General features: G+C 38.7%; 1 protein-coding gene across 1 annotated transcript; it reads right to left on the bottom strand.

The window, feature by feature from the left end:
* Positions 1–8,505: 8,505 nt before the first annotated feature.
* On the bottom strand, positions 8,506–9,888 carry LOC112200742 (xanthohumol 4-O-methyltransferase). The gene is made up of 2 exons (XM_024341750.2): positions 9,043–9,888; positions 8,506–8,920 (listed from the first exon to the last, which is right to left on the bottom strand). The coding sequence occupies exons 1-2, from the start codon at positions 9,820–9,822 to the stop codon at positions 8,621–8,623; spliced, it is 1,080 nt and encodes a 359-aa protein (XP_024197518.1). The 5' UTR covers positions 9,823–9,888; the 3' UTR covers positions 8,506–8,620.
* Positions 9,889–20,006: the final 10,118 nt, after the last annotated feature.

The raw sequence follows: 20,006 nt of genomic DNA on the forward strand, positions 1-20,006 counted from the left end.
GCTCTAACAGTGTTGATACCGTAAGGCACCACCACCGGAGCTTTGATAGTAGTTTCGGCACCCTAAGGCACGCCGTGCTAGAGCTCAATGACAGTATCAGCACCCTAAGGCACGCCATGTCAGAGCATGATATTGATACCCTACAGTATCGCTTGAAGCCTACATCATTTTGAGAACAGCAAAGGAAAAGGTACAGATTGGTGAAAGTCTCACCCTTCTTTCTTGCTTTCTTCCTCTCCTCCGCTGCTCTCCCTCTGCTTCTTCCCGGTCTCCTGATGCTGCTATATGCTATTGTCCTTCGTCCCCCCTTTTTTCTTTTCATGTAGTGCTTTTATATTGCACCGATCTTGAGTTTGGTTTGTATAAAACATAGAGTTTTAGAGTTCAACTTGGAGTGAACTACTTGGGGAACTTGTATTCCGTGAAGACTACATCTCTTGTATTTTGTAATTGCTTTGTAATCTAGATTTTGACAAAACAAGAAGTCTGACGTCTTGTAAAAATCCAATAGACCAGCTTAATGACTCTTGTGCTTTTTCCTTTTGCTTAGAGTTTTAAAACCTATCAACTTTGTCCACCCTTGTTTTCATGAGAGGCTTTTAATTTTATTTAAATAAAGCACTCATATTTTCCTGATATGGACGAGCCTCGTTGTAATTAGATGTGCGAATTTTTTGTGTTTCAACACCAAGTCATTAATAATTGGACTAAATACTGTTTAGTCCTTAAGGTTTCGACAGAAAAACACTTCAGTCATTGGCCTTCTAATTTCACACGTTTAGTCCTTGTACTTATAAATTTTGGACCAATAGGTCCTTTCCGTCACTCTCCGTCCAAAAGCTCCGTTAAATTACTGACGTGGCAGTCATTCCGTGGCAAAATGTCTATTATACCCTCACTTTTTTTTTTTCCTTAATTTATTAATTTGTTTCTTTTTTCTTTAATTTTTAATTTTGCTCTTTTTTATTTTCGTTTCTCTCTTTTTTATCTTCTGCTTACCCATTTTCCTTCCTTCATTCTCTCTCTTCTCCTCCACCTCCATCTTCATTATGGGCTCCATTGTTGAGAGCCTCCAGAAGAGAATACCCGCAAACCAGGGCACCTACCCATCTCCCAAGGCTCCAGCCTCGATCAGGCTTCGACTCTCCGATGAAGGCTCTCGTCCCTCTCCTTCAAGTTCCAGCCCATCTCCTCCCCGACCACCACCTGGGCCCTGCAGCGGTCCAAGTCAGTCTCCGCCATGGGCGAGTAAGCCACCATTAAGAGATGGTGGGACTGGGGCTGAACTTGGGTCCTCTCCAGAAAGCCCATCTTTGCTCAAGATCTGGAGATGAACGAGAAGGAGACAAGATTCTTAGCTCCGACAACAGAGGCAGCTGGCGTCAAGTCTTCTTCAAGGTCTAGGCCGAGCTTCGGAAGATCATGAGCTCCGACAACCTCACCACTCCTCCTCAAACTTATAAGCCGCTGGCGAAAAGGATTCGGGAGCCCAAAACACCACAACCTCCGTAATTCCAATTTGGAATTGGAATCATACAAATGGGTCCTCTGAATCTTCACCCGAAAATCCATTTCTTGATCTAAATCGCTGCTGATTCCCAAAGTTTGATTCTTTTGTGGTTGATTTGGGGATTTAGGGTTTCAATTCGGGTTCTTTTGGATTATTTTTTTTTTGGGTCAATTCGGGTTCTTTTGGATTGGGTCTCGATTTGAGTTTGGAGTAATGGTGTTTATGTTTTGGGTATATGGCTTGCCTTTGATTTTGGGTATATGGCTTGCCTTTGATTCTCTGTTTTCTGAAACTCAGTGATTTGGGTATATGGCTTGCCTCTATTTTCTTTGTTTATGGGAGGTGCTGAAGCAGGTGGCGAATGGGGAGGGCGGTGTTGGAAACGCCGCAGAGGAGGTCGTAGAGGGTGGAGGAGAGGACGGCATAGGGGCTGGAGCTGGAAGAAGGAAGAAGGAAGAAGGAAGAAGGAAGAAGGAAGAAGGAAGAAGGAAGAAGAAGAGATAAACAGATTGACAAAAAAAAGGCCCCAAATCGGATCATCTTCTCTCTCGGCCTCAATTTCAGGTCCGAATCAAGCTCCAAACAGCTAACATATATGTTGTATATGAAATCAAATCCCTTTGATCTGGGTGTAGAGGACAACAAGAAGAGAGAGGAGGAAGAAAAAGGCACGACATTGAGGAGTCTCGGAGGGAGGAGGAAGTGAGGAAGATTGAGTAGGTGAAAGAGGAGAGAGAGGAGGAAGAAAAAATAAACAGAGAAATTTTTTTTTTTTTTTTTAAAAGGAAGTGAAGGGTATAATAGACATTTTACAGCAGAATGACTGCCACGTCAGCAATTTAATGGAGATTTTGGACAGAGAGTGACGGAAAGGATTGGTCCAAAATTAGTAAGTACAAGGACTAAACGTGTGAAATTAGAAGGCCAAGGACTGAAGTGTTTTTTGGTCGAAACCTCAAGGACTAAACAGTATTTAGTCCTTAATAATTTGAGCTGCAGTCGGTTTGCAGATACTCCTATGCCTAAATCATTAATAATTTGACCTGCAGTCAGTGTAGATGGGATATGTTGCTTACATGAAGTTCACCAAGTATTTATAGGCGAGGTGGAGCGAATATTTCGACTAGTGCATATAGTGGTGTGCTTGGTCTGCAAGTCACATGTTAGTGGGTTTATGATGCCACTCTCAAGACGACCTGAGGAGTGCTTTCTGCTTGCTACGGATTCAGATGAGCTAACTAACTCTGCCGACTGGTTCCACCTTATCCTGATCCATTTGGAGAAGACTCCTCCTTGAGAAGATCTCTCCTTACTGAAATCGTTCTTCAAGGAGATCTCTCTCCGTTTGGATTGTCTTCGAAGGGTTTCACTTTATTGAGATCTTCTTCGAATGGAAATTATTATTTTTACTTAATTGTTTTAGGTAAATTATAAAACTATATGACAATATAAGGAAATTTAGGAAAATAAGGTAAATTATTATTATTATTTTTTTTCATTTTTCTAACTTTGTCTTTATTTGTCTTTTCATATGACTTGACAAAATCTATTAATAATTGAAAAAATTGGAGGTCCAAATATCAAATTTGGAGGTCAAACTAGAATCACCCATACTTAAAAGGCTAAGTACACATCCTTAATTTTACAAAATACCTTTGAACAATTAAATCTATATCTTCAACAATTTGTTGTTTTTTTTTTTTAGAATTTTGTGAGAAGCTGTCTACATCGTTAGTGTACTTTCAGTGATGAAACCATAAAATAATTCTTGGAGAGGCCGAACAAGTGGATAATTATAAAGATTTTTTTGTTAATCCAAATCATAACTTTTTGAGTGCTTCTATTCATACCTCCATATTTAGTATATGGGGCCGTGACCACTTATCCAATTTTAGCTTAAAAATTGCCCGCTTACTCCACTAAGAATTTTTTTTAACCCCATTTACCCAATCCAACAGTGTTTGACAGTATTGTCCTCATTTTAATTTATAAATTACACTCATATCTATCTCTCTCTCATCCCTCCAAGCTATGTTTTCTCCCACTCTCATCCTCCAATTCCGATATGCACGGTCCTCTCTCTCTCTCTCTCTCTCTCTCTCTCTCAGCCATGGCAGCTCCGGCGGCCCATTTATCTAGTTAACATTTTGAACCGATCGAAGTACTAGGAAGAAGGCAGACTCGATAAGGAAGAAGGCCACATAGGTCGGCGCTTGAGTCAATGCAGTCGAGACGGCCATGGGGCGCCTTAGGGAGGGGCTGCGACGGAGGGTCCGATGGAGGAGATGAAGTCGTGTAGGGCAGCGATGGACGAGAGTGAGTTCCTGGATCGGGTCTTCTTCTTTCTTGTTCACAACGCCGTCGTCGTAGTTGAAGGAGAAGATCGGGTCTTCTTCTTTCTCGTTAACAGCACCGTCGCCGTTCTCGTTCACCAACAGATTGGGTCTTCTTCTTTCTCGTTCACAGCACTGTCGCTGTTCTCTGACGCCTCCTGTGTCATCGTCCCCGGTTGATCCGATCTGGTGCCCAGAGGACCTTTTTTTTTTTTTTTGTCAGAGGTCCCGGAAGCTCAAAGCTCCACGCTGGAATAGGGTCTGGGCTTCGCTAGCAGGGCTCGGACGGCGTAGTTCTTTTTTTTTGGTAAATTTGGCAAAAGGCTTATAAGGAAAGAAGAAAGAAGAATGAAAAAAAAAAAAGTTTTATTGAATAGTTATACATGTCTATTGCGGGGCAATAATATGATTATTGGGAAGCAGTAATATGAGTATTGGGGGGCAATAATATGCATATAAATTGATCAATTGTGACTGTAGTGTATTCATTTTGGTTTTGGGAGTTTATACAATTCACTGGAGGGCAATATTATTGGGAGACAATAATATGAGTATTGGGGGGCAATAATATGATTATTGGAGGGCAATAATATGATTACTAGGGGGCAATAATATGGTTACTGGGTATTATTAGGGGGCAATAAATTCAGACATCGGAATCCGGTGACCGGTCTCCGGATTCAAGTCACCGGTCGCCGGAGTCGGGTCTCCGGACTGCCACCGGAGTCAAGCAAGGTCTCCAATGATTTCTTTCTCTAAGTGACAAAGAAGGAGAGGGCAAAATTGTCCCAAAAATAAATAAAAATGAATTAAAAAAAACTTAATTCGGTATTAGGGAAATAATCTCTTAGAGTGTTTGGGTAAGTGGGTAATCTCTTAGAGTGTTTGGGTAAGTGGGCAATTTTTAAGCTAAAATTGGGTAAATGATCATTTTCCCTTAGTATATAGACCTCCACAAATTTTTGTAACTTGTTTTATCCCATTTTGCTCCTCTAGAAAAAAAAAAAAAGAGTTAAAAAAAAAAAACCACAACCATGATTGTCGTTTTCCATCTCTTTTTCTTCCCTACACTTACAGACTTTCTCATCACTCTTTCTCTTTTTGTTTCTCTCACTCTCTTTAGTTGAAGAGTTATTGTTCCAATTAATTTTAGTTGAGATTGGAGATTTAAGGATGGGGTTTTTGTTTTAGATTTGGGAAATTCTCCCTTTCTTCCTGTATAGAAAGGGTAAATTTTGTTGCAGGGGTCTATATTTATATGTTGCGATTAGAAAGGGTAAAGCTCGATCCTTTTGTACTTTATCAAGTTTTATACCATACGTCTCACGCTATGTGGTTTTAGCAATTGCAAATTGCAATCCTGCAATTGTCATATAATTCAAGTCTGCAATGAAGCATCCTCCAAACTTGGAAATATAATGTGTAGCTAGAGTAAATTGGATGTTTTTAGAGTGAGAAAGTCTCCCTTCTCTCTAAGAAACCCACCAGACTAAGTTTTCTTTTTCTCCCCCTTCTCTTGCCAGATCTAGATCCTTCTGATCTGGACCTTCGGCTTTAGAGTTGGGGGAGTCTCCAATTTTCCTTGTTTTTCCCCTACCCTTTGTGGTAGTTCTCTGCCCCGGCGGTGGCAGTTTTGCTTATCGTCAGCTTTCGGTTTCCTTCATTTCCCCAATTCCCCCATAACCCAAATCTTATTCATCTTTAGAGCCCAGATTACCCACCCCATCTATCCCCTTTTCCTTCTTCATTCTCTTCGATTCTTATCCCTCTCATGTCCCCCCATTCTTCTTCCTCTCCGTCTGCTTTTCAAATCCTAGATTCTTCACGTTTCAGGTGCACATACTTCAAACCCATCAGTGTTTTAAATGAATGTTCGCCGATTCGATTCTCTGAATACAGCGTTGTATCGGATGTCTTACATAGGCACGTTGGCGAATCCGCTGCTGCTTATCTCTATTCCTCTTTCTTTTTTCTATTTCTTTTGGTTACCCTCATGCCTAGCAATTGCTTGCCTGGCGATCTGCTGATGGGTTTTGTTGATGTTTTGTATGGATTTGGGATTTGGATTGTAGAGTTTTGTTGGGATCTGGTTTGGTATTCATGTGCTGGAAAGATTTGGTTGACTTCTAAGTCCTTGGCTGCAACTCCCGTGACGTTTCTGAGTCACGCGGTGGATCGCTTGTCGGCGACGACGACAAGATCGCTCTCCCCTTCTGCTGGGTTTGCTAGTGGGCTGATTCTCATTGGGCTTGTTTGTTGTTGGGTTTTGTTATTTACTTCCTTGCTTATGTACCTTTGGCCCATGTTTGGGTCTTTGTCTGTAAGTTTGTATTTGTGATTGAATAAAACTCTATTAACCGCCAAAAAAAAAAACTTGGAAATATAATTGGCATAAACAATTAAATACAAGCTTTCCATAATCACAACAAGACACAAACAGTGAGAGAAGAAACAAAGAGAGAGAGAATGAGAAAAAGAGAGAGAAGGAGTAGGAGAATCAGAGAAGAAGATAAGACAGAAGACAGCTCAATAGTTTTTATTTTTCTCTTTCAATTTTTCAGAGGGGCATAATGGGATATAGATATTTACAAAAATTTGAGGAGGTCTACATGCTAAATGTGGAGGTATGAATAGAAGCACTCTAACTTTTTTGTTTTTTTTTGTTTTGCAATATGGAAAACAGCTCAATAGTTTTTATTTTTCTCTTTCAATTTTTCAGAGGGGCATAATGGGATATAGATATTTACAAAAATTTGAGGAGGTCTACATGCTAAATGTGGAGGTATGAATAGAAGCACTCTAACTTTTTTGTTTTTTTTTGTTTTGCAATATGGATGGTTCTAGAAAAGACTTTTTTTTTTTAAAAAAGTGAATTCATTGAAACTTTAACGATTACAATAGTTTAGAATGACATCCCAAAAAATCTTGGGAGCAGACACAAGCCACAAATGACTTAAAGCTAGAGCTAAGCTAGAACAAACTAGACGGTGTACTACACCAACAAGTTGTTCATGTACAATAAAATACTGTTCTGAATCACTTATAGAGAAACTAGCAAACAACTGAGGGTAAATTCCCAGCCTCCTCAAGATAATTACCAACAATGAGACCATTGCCACGACCTTGAGATTTGGAGACGAAACCTTCAGAATCTGCAATTCGGGTATACAAGAGATCGATAGACCAATCAAAACTATATTCGTCCCAGCACTAGTAGCACTGTTTTCCAGGCACGCAATTGTGGTACTCACATCAATATTATACTGAGATTTCTTATAGAATATAGAGATGAGCAATCCACCTGCACATAAACACAGTACACCCGAAATAATACGGATAACACAATTGACCAAGCAGATATCAAAAATACCTCATGGGTCCCAAATCGTTGGAGAACTCAAGCCTAAATGGACTCCACAATAGACCCAGAGGCAGCCCAGCCATATCACCAAGTTTTCTGATCTGGACACCCAAACGCTAGGCACCCAAACATGAGTTACCGCCATCATCACCTCCAACGTCGACCAAATAGCCGTCATCAAAAACGTTGCCGCCATCAAAGACGTCGCCGCTGTTAGACGCTTCGCCGCCATCAGAGGTCGCAGTGCTAGCAGAAACAAAGAACCGCTCACTACAACGACCCACCAATGGATTCGCTACCCTTCAGGCCAGATCCGATTCCACCAGCCTCCTCACACAACACCGATCAGCCTTGGTTTCCTCGCCGCCCACGCTCTTGCTCGAGTTGGTCTCGGTGTCCAGGCACCGCTGCGTGCCTTTGACGGCGCTACCAAAACGCTGCTAGGGAGAAAACCCTAGCAGAGCGTTCTAGAAAAGACTTTGATTCTCAAATAAATAATATATATCGATTAAATATAATTAAAAGGAGTTGACCTTAAATCTTAGTAATAACAACACCAAAATATTCAACGAATTTAGTATGAGAAAATTCAAAATCAAATTGTTTTAAATTTACTTTTGTATTAAACGATGGGGCCATGTATAGAGATTAATTATTTTTACTATATTTTTTTAGGTAAATTAAAAATTATATAGGTAATATAAAGAAATTCTGAAGGAAAAACAAAGTTTAATTGAATGTTATATTAATGTGGTCGTCCAAAAAAAAAAATTAATGGGGGAGGTAAGAAGTGTATTATATATATATATATATATATAATGGGGGAGGTAAGAAGTGTATTATATATATATATATTTGTTTTTTTTTCTCTTTATTCTTATTTGTCTTTTCATAGAAGGTGACAAGTCTAATGACAATTAAAAAAAAATGGAGGTCCAAATATCAAATTTGGAGGTCTAACTAGAACCACTCTTGATAAGATTCAGGCAAAAAACAACCCGCATCAACGTGCGAGCTTAGCAACTAGTACTAACTAAACAATAATTGTGTTTCTTAATTATTTGTTGGATTCCAGTTAACTATAAAGATTTTAGATTTGAATGATGTTTACATAGGGCAGAGTGCTTAAATGAATCTAGCTACACAATGAATTTTGTACTATTTTTTGGTTACCTGATACCTGATTACATCGATGCTGAAAAACCCTAAACTGATGAGTACAGTTTTGTGCGCATCTTTCCGGCCGGCCTAGGCATCTATCCGATTTGGGTATTTTTTATGAAGCTAATTAGAAGAAAAAGTGCCCCACAACTAGCGACCAATTTACTACTGAATAATTTATGTTGATCAAGTCATCAAACACTAACATAGCCACACATCTTATTAACACTGCTCGCTATTATCAGATTTAATTTTTCACACAGGGAAGGCCTCAATAATGGACAATAAAGCTGGAATTTTGATGATTTTGTAACGAGGGAAGCCTGCTTGTTCCAACATCTTCTTCCATTCACTCTCAGTCCTCTCCTTTCCACCTGAGGCGTGTGCAATCATTAGCAAATCAAACACCAAGCCTGTGTCGTCGAACATGCCATCACCATTTGGCTCTAGAACAACGTCCACAATAATCACCTTGCCACTTCTTTCCGGTATCGCCTTTCGACAGTTTTTCAATATCTTGACGCAATCGCTGTCGCTCCAGTCGTGCATAATCCACTGCAATTTTAATTCAAGAGTAACATGATGTTAATGTAATAAACAGATACTGGTTCCATGTAGTGAGTTCTATTGCAATGTAAACTACAAGAACCATTTTCATCCTTTGGCTTTTGAATTACCTTCATGAAAATTGCATCAGTGTTTGGAATATTTCCCTCATCAAACATGTCACCTCCAACATGTGACACTCCATGGTACACCGGCGCTGTTGCAACTACATGTGGTAGATCAAAGTTGATGCCCCTAATGCTGGGATACAACTTCACAATCTCCGCCACTGCGCTTCCAGTCCCACCGCCAACATCCACCAGTGTTGCCACATCTTCAAACCCACCCTTATATCCTGTGAGCATCGTTTTCATTGTAATCTTAGCGGTGCACGACATGCCATCGTTGAACAATCGGTTGAACTCGGGTTTTTCGGCGAAGAATTGCCAAATGTCGCGGCCATGCGCTTTCTCAAAGGCGCATGGGGCGCCTTGCTTGACGCATTGGCTGAAACAGTGCCATGGCGCCATTAAAGTAGGATTTGTCTCCATGAGAACCATCGGAGTTAGAGTGAGCTCCGAATCATGTAAGAGCCATCTAGACGAGTGAGTCAAGCCGTAGAGGGTTTCTCCAGAATCTCCACAGTCATGATGTGCGGTGAAAATGTTCATGCGAACCAGCAACCGCATGATGCGAGAGAGGCATGTGATGTCTGGAGAGGGTGATGCAGAGTCGAAGGACGAGGTTATTTCAGACAAGGTCAATGCATGACCATGAGTGTGTATAATATCTGGTATCCGGAGCTCCACAGCGCATTTCAAAGCCATGGAATCTGCAAAGCCGAGCATGTACTTCCATACGTCTGCTTGGCCTCTTAGAGCTGCTTCATCCAATTCTGTAACTGCTTCCATTTTAAGTTTTCGATCTCTGTTAGAACCAAGTGTTCTAACATTTAAAGTAAAGAGAGAAATGGTGCCCTGAGCGAAGCAGCCAATATATTAATCACTGACCAAAATTAATTATCACGTGTAACATGGGAAATTAATTAAAAACAAAAAAGCATAATAAGAAGAAATCTTCAAATCACAAAAAAGAAGAAGAAGAAATCTAGTGGGGCACTCAGACAAATCCATAAAGTTGACAAAGGGATAAGAAAACAGTGCAGTTAACCCCACAACTGCATTTATTTATCCGTCACGTAATATTATTGCAGATTTGCAGGGGTGGAATGTAGTTGGATTGAGGCAACGACCTTTGTAGGTAAAACGTGTTGATCAAATTATTGGTGAATATTAATTTATGAGAAAATGTCTTTTGTTTTTTAATTAAGTTTTTTTTAAAAAAAAATTTATTTTGCCCTCTCTTCTTTTGTCACATATGTAAGAGTTGGACTTACATTAATCACATTATGACTTTAACAATTGTATATGATTACTGTTGAATGAAATAACCGGGATTGCATAGATGATTTGATACGCTCAAAACAAGCATATAATTTAACCCTATAAATATCATTAGTAGTATAAGCAAGTAGGGATCGTTCTATTCCGGGGATTGAGGGTACACCTGTCATTGTAGGACAAATAAAGAATTAAAATAAGTACAAAGTAAATTATTTACAAAATTAAAACAAAGTATGAACATATTTACAAATTAAGGGGGGTTTTTGGATTTTGGTTTTCGAAAATTAAAAGAAACAAAATAAAGAAAATGTATAAACACAAATACAAGAATGGAACATATGAAACAAAAATCAAAACCAAATTCATAATCAAATTCGACTCAACCCTAATATTGTTCATCTTAAGTCATGAGAAAGAAGTTGATCATGTGAAATATTCAAAGCAAATAATTTCCCATATTTTACTTTTCAATGCTAATTAACCTAAGTGAAAGCACAAAGACTAATCCTATCAAACATGCATTCAAGCTCTAGAAAGCTAGACAATCATAACACGTTTAACGCATGAAACACATAGAAAGGCTATCAACTCAAGTGTGCAACTTAGTATGAAAAAGTCAACCTAATTGCAATCCTTTTTAATTAAATTCGGTTTTTGTCCAAAACCTTCACTACTTTTGATTTTAAGTTCACAAAACAATAAGTTGAATCATATTCTTAAATCTAGCAACAATTATATATCAATCATATGTGTTTCGAACCACATAAGAAAAATACATAAAATATTTCGATCAAACACATTTAATTAAACATTCTCACATAAGCAACTTAAGAATCACAATAATAAGAATCTGAAATTTATTCAATCATAAAAATCTGGAAGAATAAACGTTAAGGTTAACTAGAACATAATCAACGAATTCAAGCAAGGAAAATCAAAAGATTACAAGGGCCAAGGTTGAATTACACCGTGAATGGAGATGAGAATGAAGGACTTGAACGTTGAACTTGAACTTTGAAAGCAAATCTCCAAGCTTCACGGCTCCAAGGTGGATGGTGGAGGATTTCTCACTGCTTCTTCTTCCTTCTTCCTTGCCTTGCTTGAAACGCCAAAGATGACTAGAGAATGGAGAGAGGAGGACGTTATGGGAGAGAGTATTATGAAAATTATGGAGTGTGGAACGTGTGGAACTCTTAACGTCAAGAATAGGGGAGTACATATAGGGGACAACCAAGGCTCTCCAAGCATTCAGAAAATTCCACATAGCTTCGACCAATCATAGAGTGCCATGTCACCTTTGGTGTGTCATCCATCCAATCAAAACTCTCCAAAATAAGTTTATAATCCCTTAATATATATTTGCCGAAATATCTATGAATTAAATCTGATTTATTTCCTTATTTTCGGCCAAAATTCCTTTAGGGAATGTAGGGATGAACCTAGACTTGTTTTGAGCATTCACCCTTCCTTAAAACTCTCCAAACCTTATCTCCAACGTCACCCTTGATTTCCTCTTGAGAATTTCACGTTAACTTCCTTATTTCCACTGCAAAATCAGTTTTAATTCTCCAAGAATATCTTTTATTTGTTGCACACACTCCTCCTTTCCTTAAAGTTCTCCCTTGATTTCCTCCAAGGCATATCATTCCTTGTGTGGCGCCAATCTCCTTGATTTTTCACGTTACTTCCTTCTTTTCCTCTTTGTATTTCACGGCAAACACATATAAATCCTCCAAAAATATCTCTCATGCGTCACAAACCCAAAATCCAATGGGCTTTCTTCATTTGCCGAAAATCCACATTAATCTAGAAGATTCTTGGGCCTCCATGTCATCTTCAAGCCATGATGTCTCCTAGTGCCTCCAGGAATCTTCCTCCAACATCAATTTCCTTTATTTTTCTGCTCATGCTTCCTTGTTTGCTCAGGAGTCTTGCTTTGACAAAGTTTCCTTTTCTGAACAGGGTTTCCTGGTTGAAACAGGTTTTCCTGGTTGGACCAGGAAAACTTCATTTCTTCGTTTCAGCTCATTTATGCAGTCCTGGAGCTCCCTCCAACGTTCTCCAGTTTTTCTTTCCCTTTTTGAGCTTATTCCAGCTTGTTTGCTCCAAGGACCTGAAAATAGAAACTAGTACTAAAAATGGAAACTTTCTAAAAATAGTAACTTTCCTAAACAAGAAAGATTCATTAAAGGAAATAACTAAGTAAATATGAGGAAATAACAATTAAAACGTCGCATTAAAATGCTCCTATCATAATTCTATCCTTGGAACAATAAGGAATTTGTATCTGAAATCCATATTGTATTGGGAAACTTAATGTGCTTGTAATCAAGTAATGTATATTGGTACATGATTTATATATAGAGGACCTAATTGATTTAGGAAAACTGTTATGGGAAGTTTCTGATCTTATATATCCTCTATATATAGGTTCAGGTCCCTGCACTCTCTACACGCAAGTCTTTAGATCTCAGCCCCATAAACAGAGAACTTGAAACTAGAGCAGTTGCAGAAGACCGGACTTGTTCGTCATGGCATTCAACTCATTTACAACTTTAAGTATGTATTTTGTTTTTCTAATTATTCTGGTATGCCTTCAGTAAATGTGTTTATATATATATATATATATATATATATATATATGTGATTGTCTTTAGTTGAGTAATCCTTAAGTTTAAGATTACATGTGGTATCAAAGCCAGGTTCACAAATTGTATAAACCACTTCGGAAATCATGCATGCTAGAAGTTTAGTAAAATTAAAACGTGTTATGAAGGGAAAAAAAAAAATTGATTGAAGGAGCTACAAATTACATCGAGCAAGTAGGCCGAAGGCCTGCCTCCAGTTTTTGATCCAACACAACTTAAGACCCATACTCGGCCTATTAGATATATTCACAATATCAGGACGTTAATTGACCGTTGTCTCATAACGGGTATTTTCTGTTCCTCGCCGAGTATGCGTCTTCAGTTCATCGTAATCCCAATTTGGGGTTGTTCGATTCTAGGTGTAAGAAGCAATTTTGCTTCTTGTTTTGTGGTCAGAAAGGCTCGCTAAAGGGACTGCATAGAAGGATTGCTTCCGCCTTGTGTTTCTATGCAGTCAGGATTGAAGTTTTGCTCGGGTAAATTTTTAAAACTTCTTCATGAACAGATTGTTGATAATTTTGTATCGGAATTGCACTATTAGATAGCTTTCATCCTTTAGTATATTATGAAACTTGTTTTATAATTGTGATGGATGTTGTCTACATGTGTGAATAAATATCTCGTTGCAAAATTGTTGGCCTATTGTTACTTTGACTATCAAACAACAAGCTACAGACCTTCTCCCTATGAATCTTGTTGTTTAAAATGAATAAAGCTAGTTGAATTATATATATATTAACTAGTAATATTGTCTGTGACTTATTCGGTGCATTGAGGGAGAGGGAGCCATAGCACTTTTTCCTCAGTGTTCTTGATAAGCCATCAGTTTTTTTTTTAACAGACAAACCTTGTATTCTGTATTCTAGAACTATGACTGTAGCTTCCACAGAAGGTCCTTAATTTTACTTTACATAGTCTTAAGATACAGGAATAGCACATTGCAATTCAAATGATACATATTCAGATATAAAGACCTTTTCTTCTGCCATACAGGTGTTGACTGGTTTTTAAATGCCAATGTGATTTTTGTTTTGGCCATGTGATTAAGTGATGCCTTAACTTCTGCTCACAAGTGATGTTTTGGCATGAATTCAGTATATATTGTTTTGGGGCTTAATGCAATTTTCTGGTTTCTTATTGCATTATATTGTTTTATTTTTGCTCAGCCTTATGTTTTGAATTCTTGATATCTTCTGTGATTGTTTGATTACTAAGTTTTGTATGAATATAGCTATTGAGCAGAAAATAATTTTTTCTTTTCTTTAAGTCTTTAATAAAAATTTTATGCATAAAACTTACAAAATTTAGTGCTTCCTATAGGTTCTGTACCTTTGAACTTCATGAACATTGAACCTCTTACTGGTTCAAACTTTAAGAGATGGAAAGCAGACATAGAAATCTACCTAAGTGTCAACCACTTAGATTTGCCTATCTATAAGACACCTCCAGAAGCCCTGACTATAGCTAGCACTAGTGAACATCAGAAATATTTTGATGAGTGGCATAGGCTAAATCGAGTATGCAAGAATGTAATGAAAAGAACCATGTCTGATTCTGTTAGTGGGAGTATTGAAGAAAAGGAGTTAGCTACAGAATTTCTAGAATCAATTGGTGAAAGATTCAAGGAGAGTGATAAGGCTCAGATTGCAAACCTACTGAACAAATTGTTGAACACCAAATACACAGGATCAGGAACCATTAGAGAACACATCTTGAAACTTGTTGATTATGCCGCTAAGCTGAAAACCTTGAAGAACCCTATTTCTGATGAGATGCTTATTCATCACACCCTAAACTCACTGCCAGCGAGCTTTGAACATCTCAACACCACTTACCTAGCTCAAAAGGATAAATGGGACATAAATGAGCTGATTTCGATATGTGTGCAAGTCAATGAAAGAATTAAGAAGGAGAAAAATGAGAAAAGTGTGAATCTGGTAGGCAAACCAAAATGGAAAAACCAGAAGGGGAATAATCAGAAGGGAAAGAAGTTCAGCCCTAAAACCGCCCTAGCTCCAGCCCCTGATTCTAAAATTCAGAAACCCTATCAGACAAAGTGTTACTTCTGCAGAAAATCTGGCCACCTTAAGAGAGATTGTACTGGTTTCAAAGCTTGGTTAACTAAAAAAGGTAATCTTGACTTAATTCCTAGTTTTTCCATTGAAATAAATTTAGTTCAAAGTAGTTCTAGCAACTGGTGGATTGATTCAGGGTCTCCTATTCACATAACTAATTCACTGCAGGGATACATAAGGAAGAGAAATCCCAGAAGTGAGGAACAAAACGTGTGTGTTGGCAATGGATCAAGGGTAGCAGTAAGGCAATTGGGTCTGTTAGGCTAGAAGTAGGATATGGAAATTTTCTTATCTTAGACAATGTCTATTTTTTTGTTTTTTGGCTGAAGTCAAAGGTTAAGAGAGGCAAAGAGCCACCTTAACCTTTGAGATTTTATTGAAGAAAAAAAAACAAAAAGAAGGAGAAAAAAAAATACATGGGGAGGGGGACCAAAACCAAAACCTCCCATATAAAAGCAGTAATAAGCTAAAGAAAAGACAGACTAACGAAAACGAAAATTCGGCATTCCTGAACAGTCTCTCTGAAACTGTCTGTCAATGAAAGGAGGAGCTAGGTCCCACCAAATCAAATCACTAGAGGCTGCACCATAATTCGCCAAGGCATCTGCAACTTGATTCCCTTCCCGAAAGATATGCGAAGATCGAAATTGCATTTGAGAAATACGATACAAGCAATTGCCCCACTCAACGCGAAGCTGCCAAGACACTAAGTCAGGGGACTGCAGAAAATTTAGAACTAGGGAAGAATCAACCTCTAGCCAAATATGTTTCCAGTCCCTTACCCAAGCTAGTTCAATGGCCTTAATGACAGCCATTACATCTGCTGCTATTGAGCTAGGAATGTTAAGATTAGAAGCAAAGGCACCAAGGAATTCTCCTCTATAGTCACGAAAAACAGCTCCATAACCACAGCGGCCTGAATCTTGCTTCCAAGCACCATCAGTATTAATTTTAACCCACCCAAAAAGAGGCGGAACCAATTAACCTCAATAACTGACGGAGTACGGCGCGGCTTGCATTGAACTCCGAAACGCTTAAGCACTTGAAGGTCAAGAAGAGAGTTGTTCATATAGCCGGAAGCAATGCGACTTGCAACTTGAACATGCCCAATAATTAAACGGCAAATTGTTGTCACATGGAAACCTTGACCCTCATGCCTTATTTTATTCCTTGCTTGCCATAAAAACAATAGAACAGTGGTAAAACATGCCCACCACAACTCCTTCAACTGGGGACTACGATTAACCAAACCCACTTGCCACACGTCAATTAATGAACTAGGTACAGTACCTAACTCAAAGTTTGAAAACATGCAACACCAAATCTGGTTGGAATAAGAACATTCTAGAAAAATATGAGCTAATGATTCAGAGTTCCTACAGCATAGACCACACCTTGATGCCAAAGCCACTCCTCTTCTTTGTAAAAAGTCATCTGATAGTATCCTACCCCGTAGCACCTTCCAGGCAAGTAAAGACATTCTAGGAGTAATAAATTTAGACCATATACACTTACCCCAAAACATAGTTGGAAGAGGTTGGCGTAGAAACTGAAAAGCATTCTTTGCCGTGAGCTCCCCTGATGCAGCAGAAGACCAAATTACCTTATCCACCATCGAAGGATCCATAGCTAAAGGGACTTGTTCAATCAATTCACACAACGCAGGGTAATGCAAATGAAGGAGATCAGGAATGACCCAAGAGCCATTACTAATATAATCAGCCACATAATCATGAAGATTGTCCACAATAGCATGAGGTCCAAAGAAGTCAATAATAGGCCTTCCCATAAAATTATCCCTCCAAAAAGAGATACTTGTACCCTGACCAATCAACCATTGCGCATTCTCCATAACCACTGGCCAAAATTTCTTCACCCCAGGCCATATGGATGAAGGAACATAAGAACGTCTCATCAAACCGCCACGCCAAAATCTATTCCGAATGAACAAACAACTCACGGCAGAAGAAGAGTAAATTTCCCAACACCTTTTTAGAAGTAGAGAGCGATTAAGCAGAACTAGTTGCTTGAGCCCCAACCCTCCTTCATCTACTGAAGCACAACAAGATTTCCATGAAACTAAAGGAACTCCATGTTTGTCAATTGAACCTGACCATAAGAAATTCCGACACCAAACCTCTATCCGACGCAGCAAAGAAACCGGCAACTCATACACCTGGAAGCTATAAACAAACATACTATAAATTACAGTCTTGATCAGCTGAAGTCTTCCTGCCATTGATAAAAGAGAGCCCATCCAGCTAGAAAACCGCAATCGAATTTTGTCAACAATCAGCTGAAAGTACAAGGCTCTAGGCTTACCCCGAAAGATAGGAACACCCAAATAGGTGAAAGAGTCTGATCCAAGAGAAATTCCCAGAGTTGAAGCAATAGAATGACGCCGATGGTGTAGATGCTTGCTAATAAATACTTGAGATTTGGATTTATTAATGAACTGCCCTGAAGCACGACCATACTCATCAAAGAAATGCATAACCCGGTCAAGATTACGCTTGTCACTATATTTTGTACCTTCTATGAGAAGGAATTTGATTAGTGTCTCCCTTTTGGTTAAAAATGGTTGTAGTTTTCTTATTGACAGTAATGGAATAAAAAATTTGAAGAATTTTCTTCCTATTGCTTCTGGTGCCATTGTAAATGATTATTTACAGTTACATTGTTCAGTTCCTAAGGAGATATTATCTATTGAAAACAGTGTAGATGGCAATTCCATTATTGGTGTTAAAAGACACAACTCTAAGGAAAACTCAGCAGCCCTTTGGCATAGGAGATTAGGACACATATCAAAAGAAAGACTACAGATCCTAGTTAAGCAAAACATTCTGCCTGAGCTAAACTTTGACGATTTAGGAGACTGTGTAGAATGCATTAAAGGAAAAATGACTAATTCTAGAAAGAAAAATGCCACCAGAAGCCTAGGACTCTTAGAACTCATCCATACTGACATTTGTGGACCTTTTAAACATCAAACCATTTGTGGAAACTCCTATTTTATAACTTTCATTGATGACTTTTCTAGGTTTTGTCATATTTTTCTAATTTCAGAAAAATCCCAAGCTGTCGAAACCTTTAAGATCTTTCATGCAGAAGTAGAAAAACAATTGGGGAAACAAATTAAGGTGGTCAGGTCTGATAGAGGGGGAGAGTTTTATGGGAAATATACGGAGGCTGGACAAAGCAAAGGCCCTTTTGCTTTGTATCTTGAAAAGCACGGTATTAAGGCTCAATATACCACGCCAGGGACACCAGAGCAAAACGGTGTCGCAGAAAGGAAGAATAGGACTTTACTGAACATGGTTAGAAGTATGATGTGTACTTCTGGACTACCTAGGTATCTGTGGGGCGAGGCTCTCAAAACAGCCAACTATCTCTGCAATAGGGCACCTAGCAAAGCTGTGTCTAAGACACCTTTTGAGCTTTGGAATGGCAGAAAGCCAAGCTTACACCATGTTCATGTTTGGGGTTGTAAGGCTGAGGCTAAAGTTTATAACCCTCACATTCAGAAATTAGACCCCAAAACCGTTAGTGCATTCTTCATAGGGTATCCGGAAAAATCCAAGGGCTACAAGTTCTATTCCCCTCACCATAATACCAGAATCATCGAGACAAATAAAGCAAACTTTCTAGATGAAGTGTTTTACAATAGAGAACCCGAAGACTTACAGTTTGAGTTTGAAGAAATCCTTGAAACCGAAACACTAGCTCAGGTTTTACCTTTTGCTCTTGCACCGCCCATCATTGTACCTCAGCAGCCAATTTTAGAACCCGCAGAGGCTGTCCAAGAAGCACAAGAAAATCTACAACCTCAGGATAATGTTGTGATGCCTCAAAACGAAAACGTTGAAGTACCTCAACCAGTAAGAAGATCAAACAGAGTTAGAAAACCCACCATAGATCCAACTGAGTATGAAGTATATCTTCAGGAACCAGACTTTGATTTTGGGGAAGACAATGATCCCATTAGTTATAAACAAGCCACTGAGAGTGAATTTTCTAAGCAATGGAGTGAGGCTATGGAAGCTGAATTGCATAGTATGTATGACAATGGAGTTTGAGAGTTAGTTGAACCTATAGAAAATCAAAAACCTGTAGGTTGTAAGTGGATTTACAAAACCAAAAGACATGTTGATGGCAGTATAGAGAGGTATAAAGCGAGGTTAGTAGCTAAGGGTTTTACGCAGCAAGAAGGCATTGATTTTACTGAAACCTTCTCTCCAGTTTCAACAAAAGATTCCTTTAGGATGATTATGGCTTTAGTAGCGCACTTTAATCTAGAGCTACACCAAATGGATGTGAAGACTGCATTCCTAAATGGGGAACTTGAAGAAAATATCTACATGAAACAGCCCGAGGGATTCATTAAACCAGGAAGAGAACACATGGTCTGTAAACTGAAGAAATCCATTTATGGTCTAAAACAGGCATCTAGACAGTGGTATAAGAAATTCGATTCAGTTGTCACTACCTTTGGTTTTACTGAGAATATAGTTGATGAGTGTGTTTATTTAAAGACTGTAGGCAAACACTTTATTTTCTTGATTCTGTATGTGGATGATATACTACTTGCCAGCAGTGATGTGAACTTGTTGCAATCGACTAAGAACTTTCTATCTAAGAATTTCGATATGAAAAATCTTGGTGAGGCATCTTTTGTGCTGGGGATTGAGGTTAAAAGAGACAGAAAGAGGGGGTTGCTGGGTCTATCTCAGCAAAGTTATATTTCCAGAGTCTTGAATAGGTTTGATATGCAGAAGTGTGCACCAGGAGAGGCTCCTATCTCAAAAGGAGATAAACTGAACAAAGGTCAGTGCCCTAGAAATGAATTAGAAAGAGAAGATATGAAGTGCAGACCTTATGCTAGACTAATTGGCAGCTTGATGTATGCACAAGTGTGCACTAGGCCTGATTTAGCATATGCAGTGGGTATATTATCGAGATTTCAGTCAAA

Source organism: Rosa chinensis, chromosome 4 (assembly GCF_002994745.2).
Source record: "Rosa chinensis cultivar Old Blush chromosome 4, RchiOBHm-V2, whole genome shotgun sequence".
In the NCBI taxonomy this organism is placed as follows: domain Eukaryota; kingdom Viridiplantae; phylum Streptophyta; class Magnoliopsida; order Rosales; family Rosaceae; genus Rosa; species Rosa chinensis.

Coding starts and splice junctions, on each gene's coding strand:
- LOC112200742 (XM_024341750.2), bottom strand. CDS start 9,822: ATGGAAGCAGTTACAGAATTGGATGAAGCAGCTCTAAGAGGCCAAGCA. Junction 8,921..9,042: donor CTGATGCAATTTTCATGAAG/GTAATTCAAAAG, acceptor TTAAAATTGCAG/TGGATTATGCACGACTGGAG.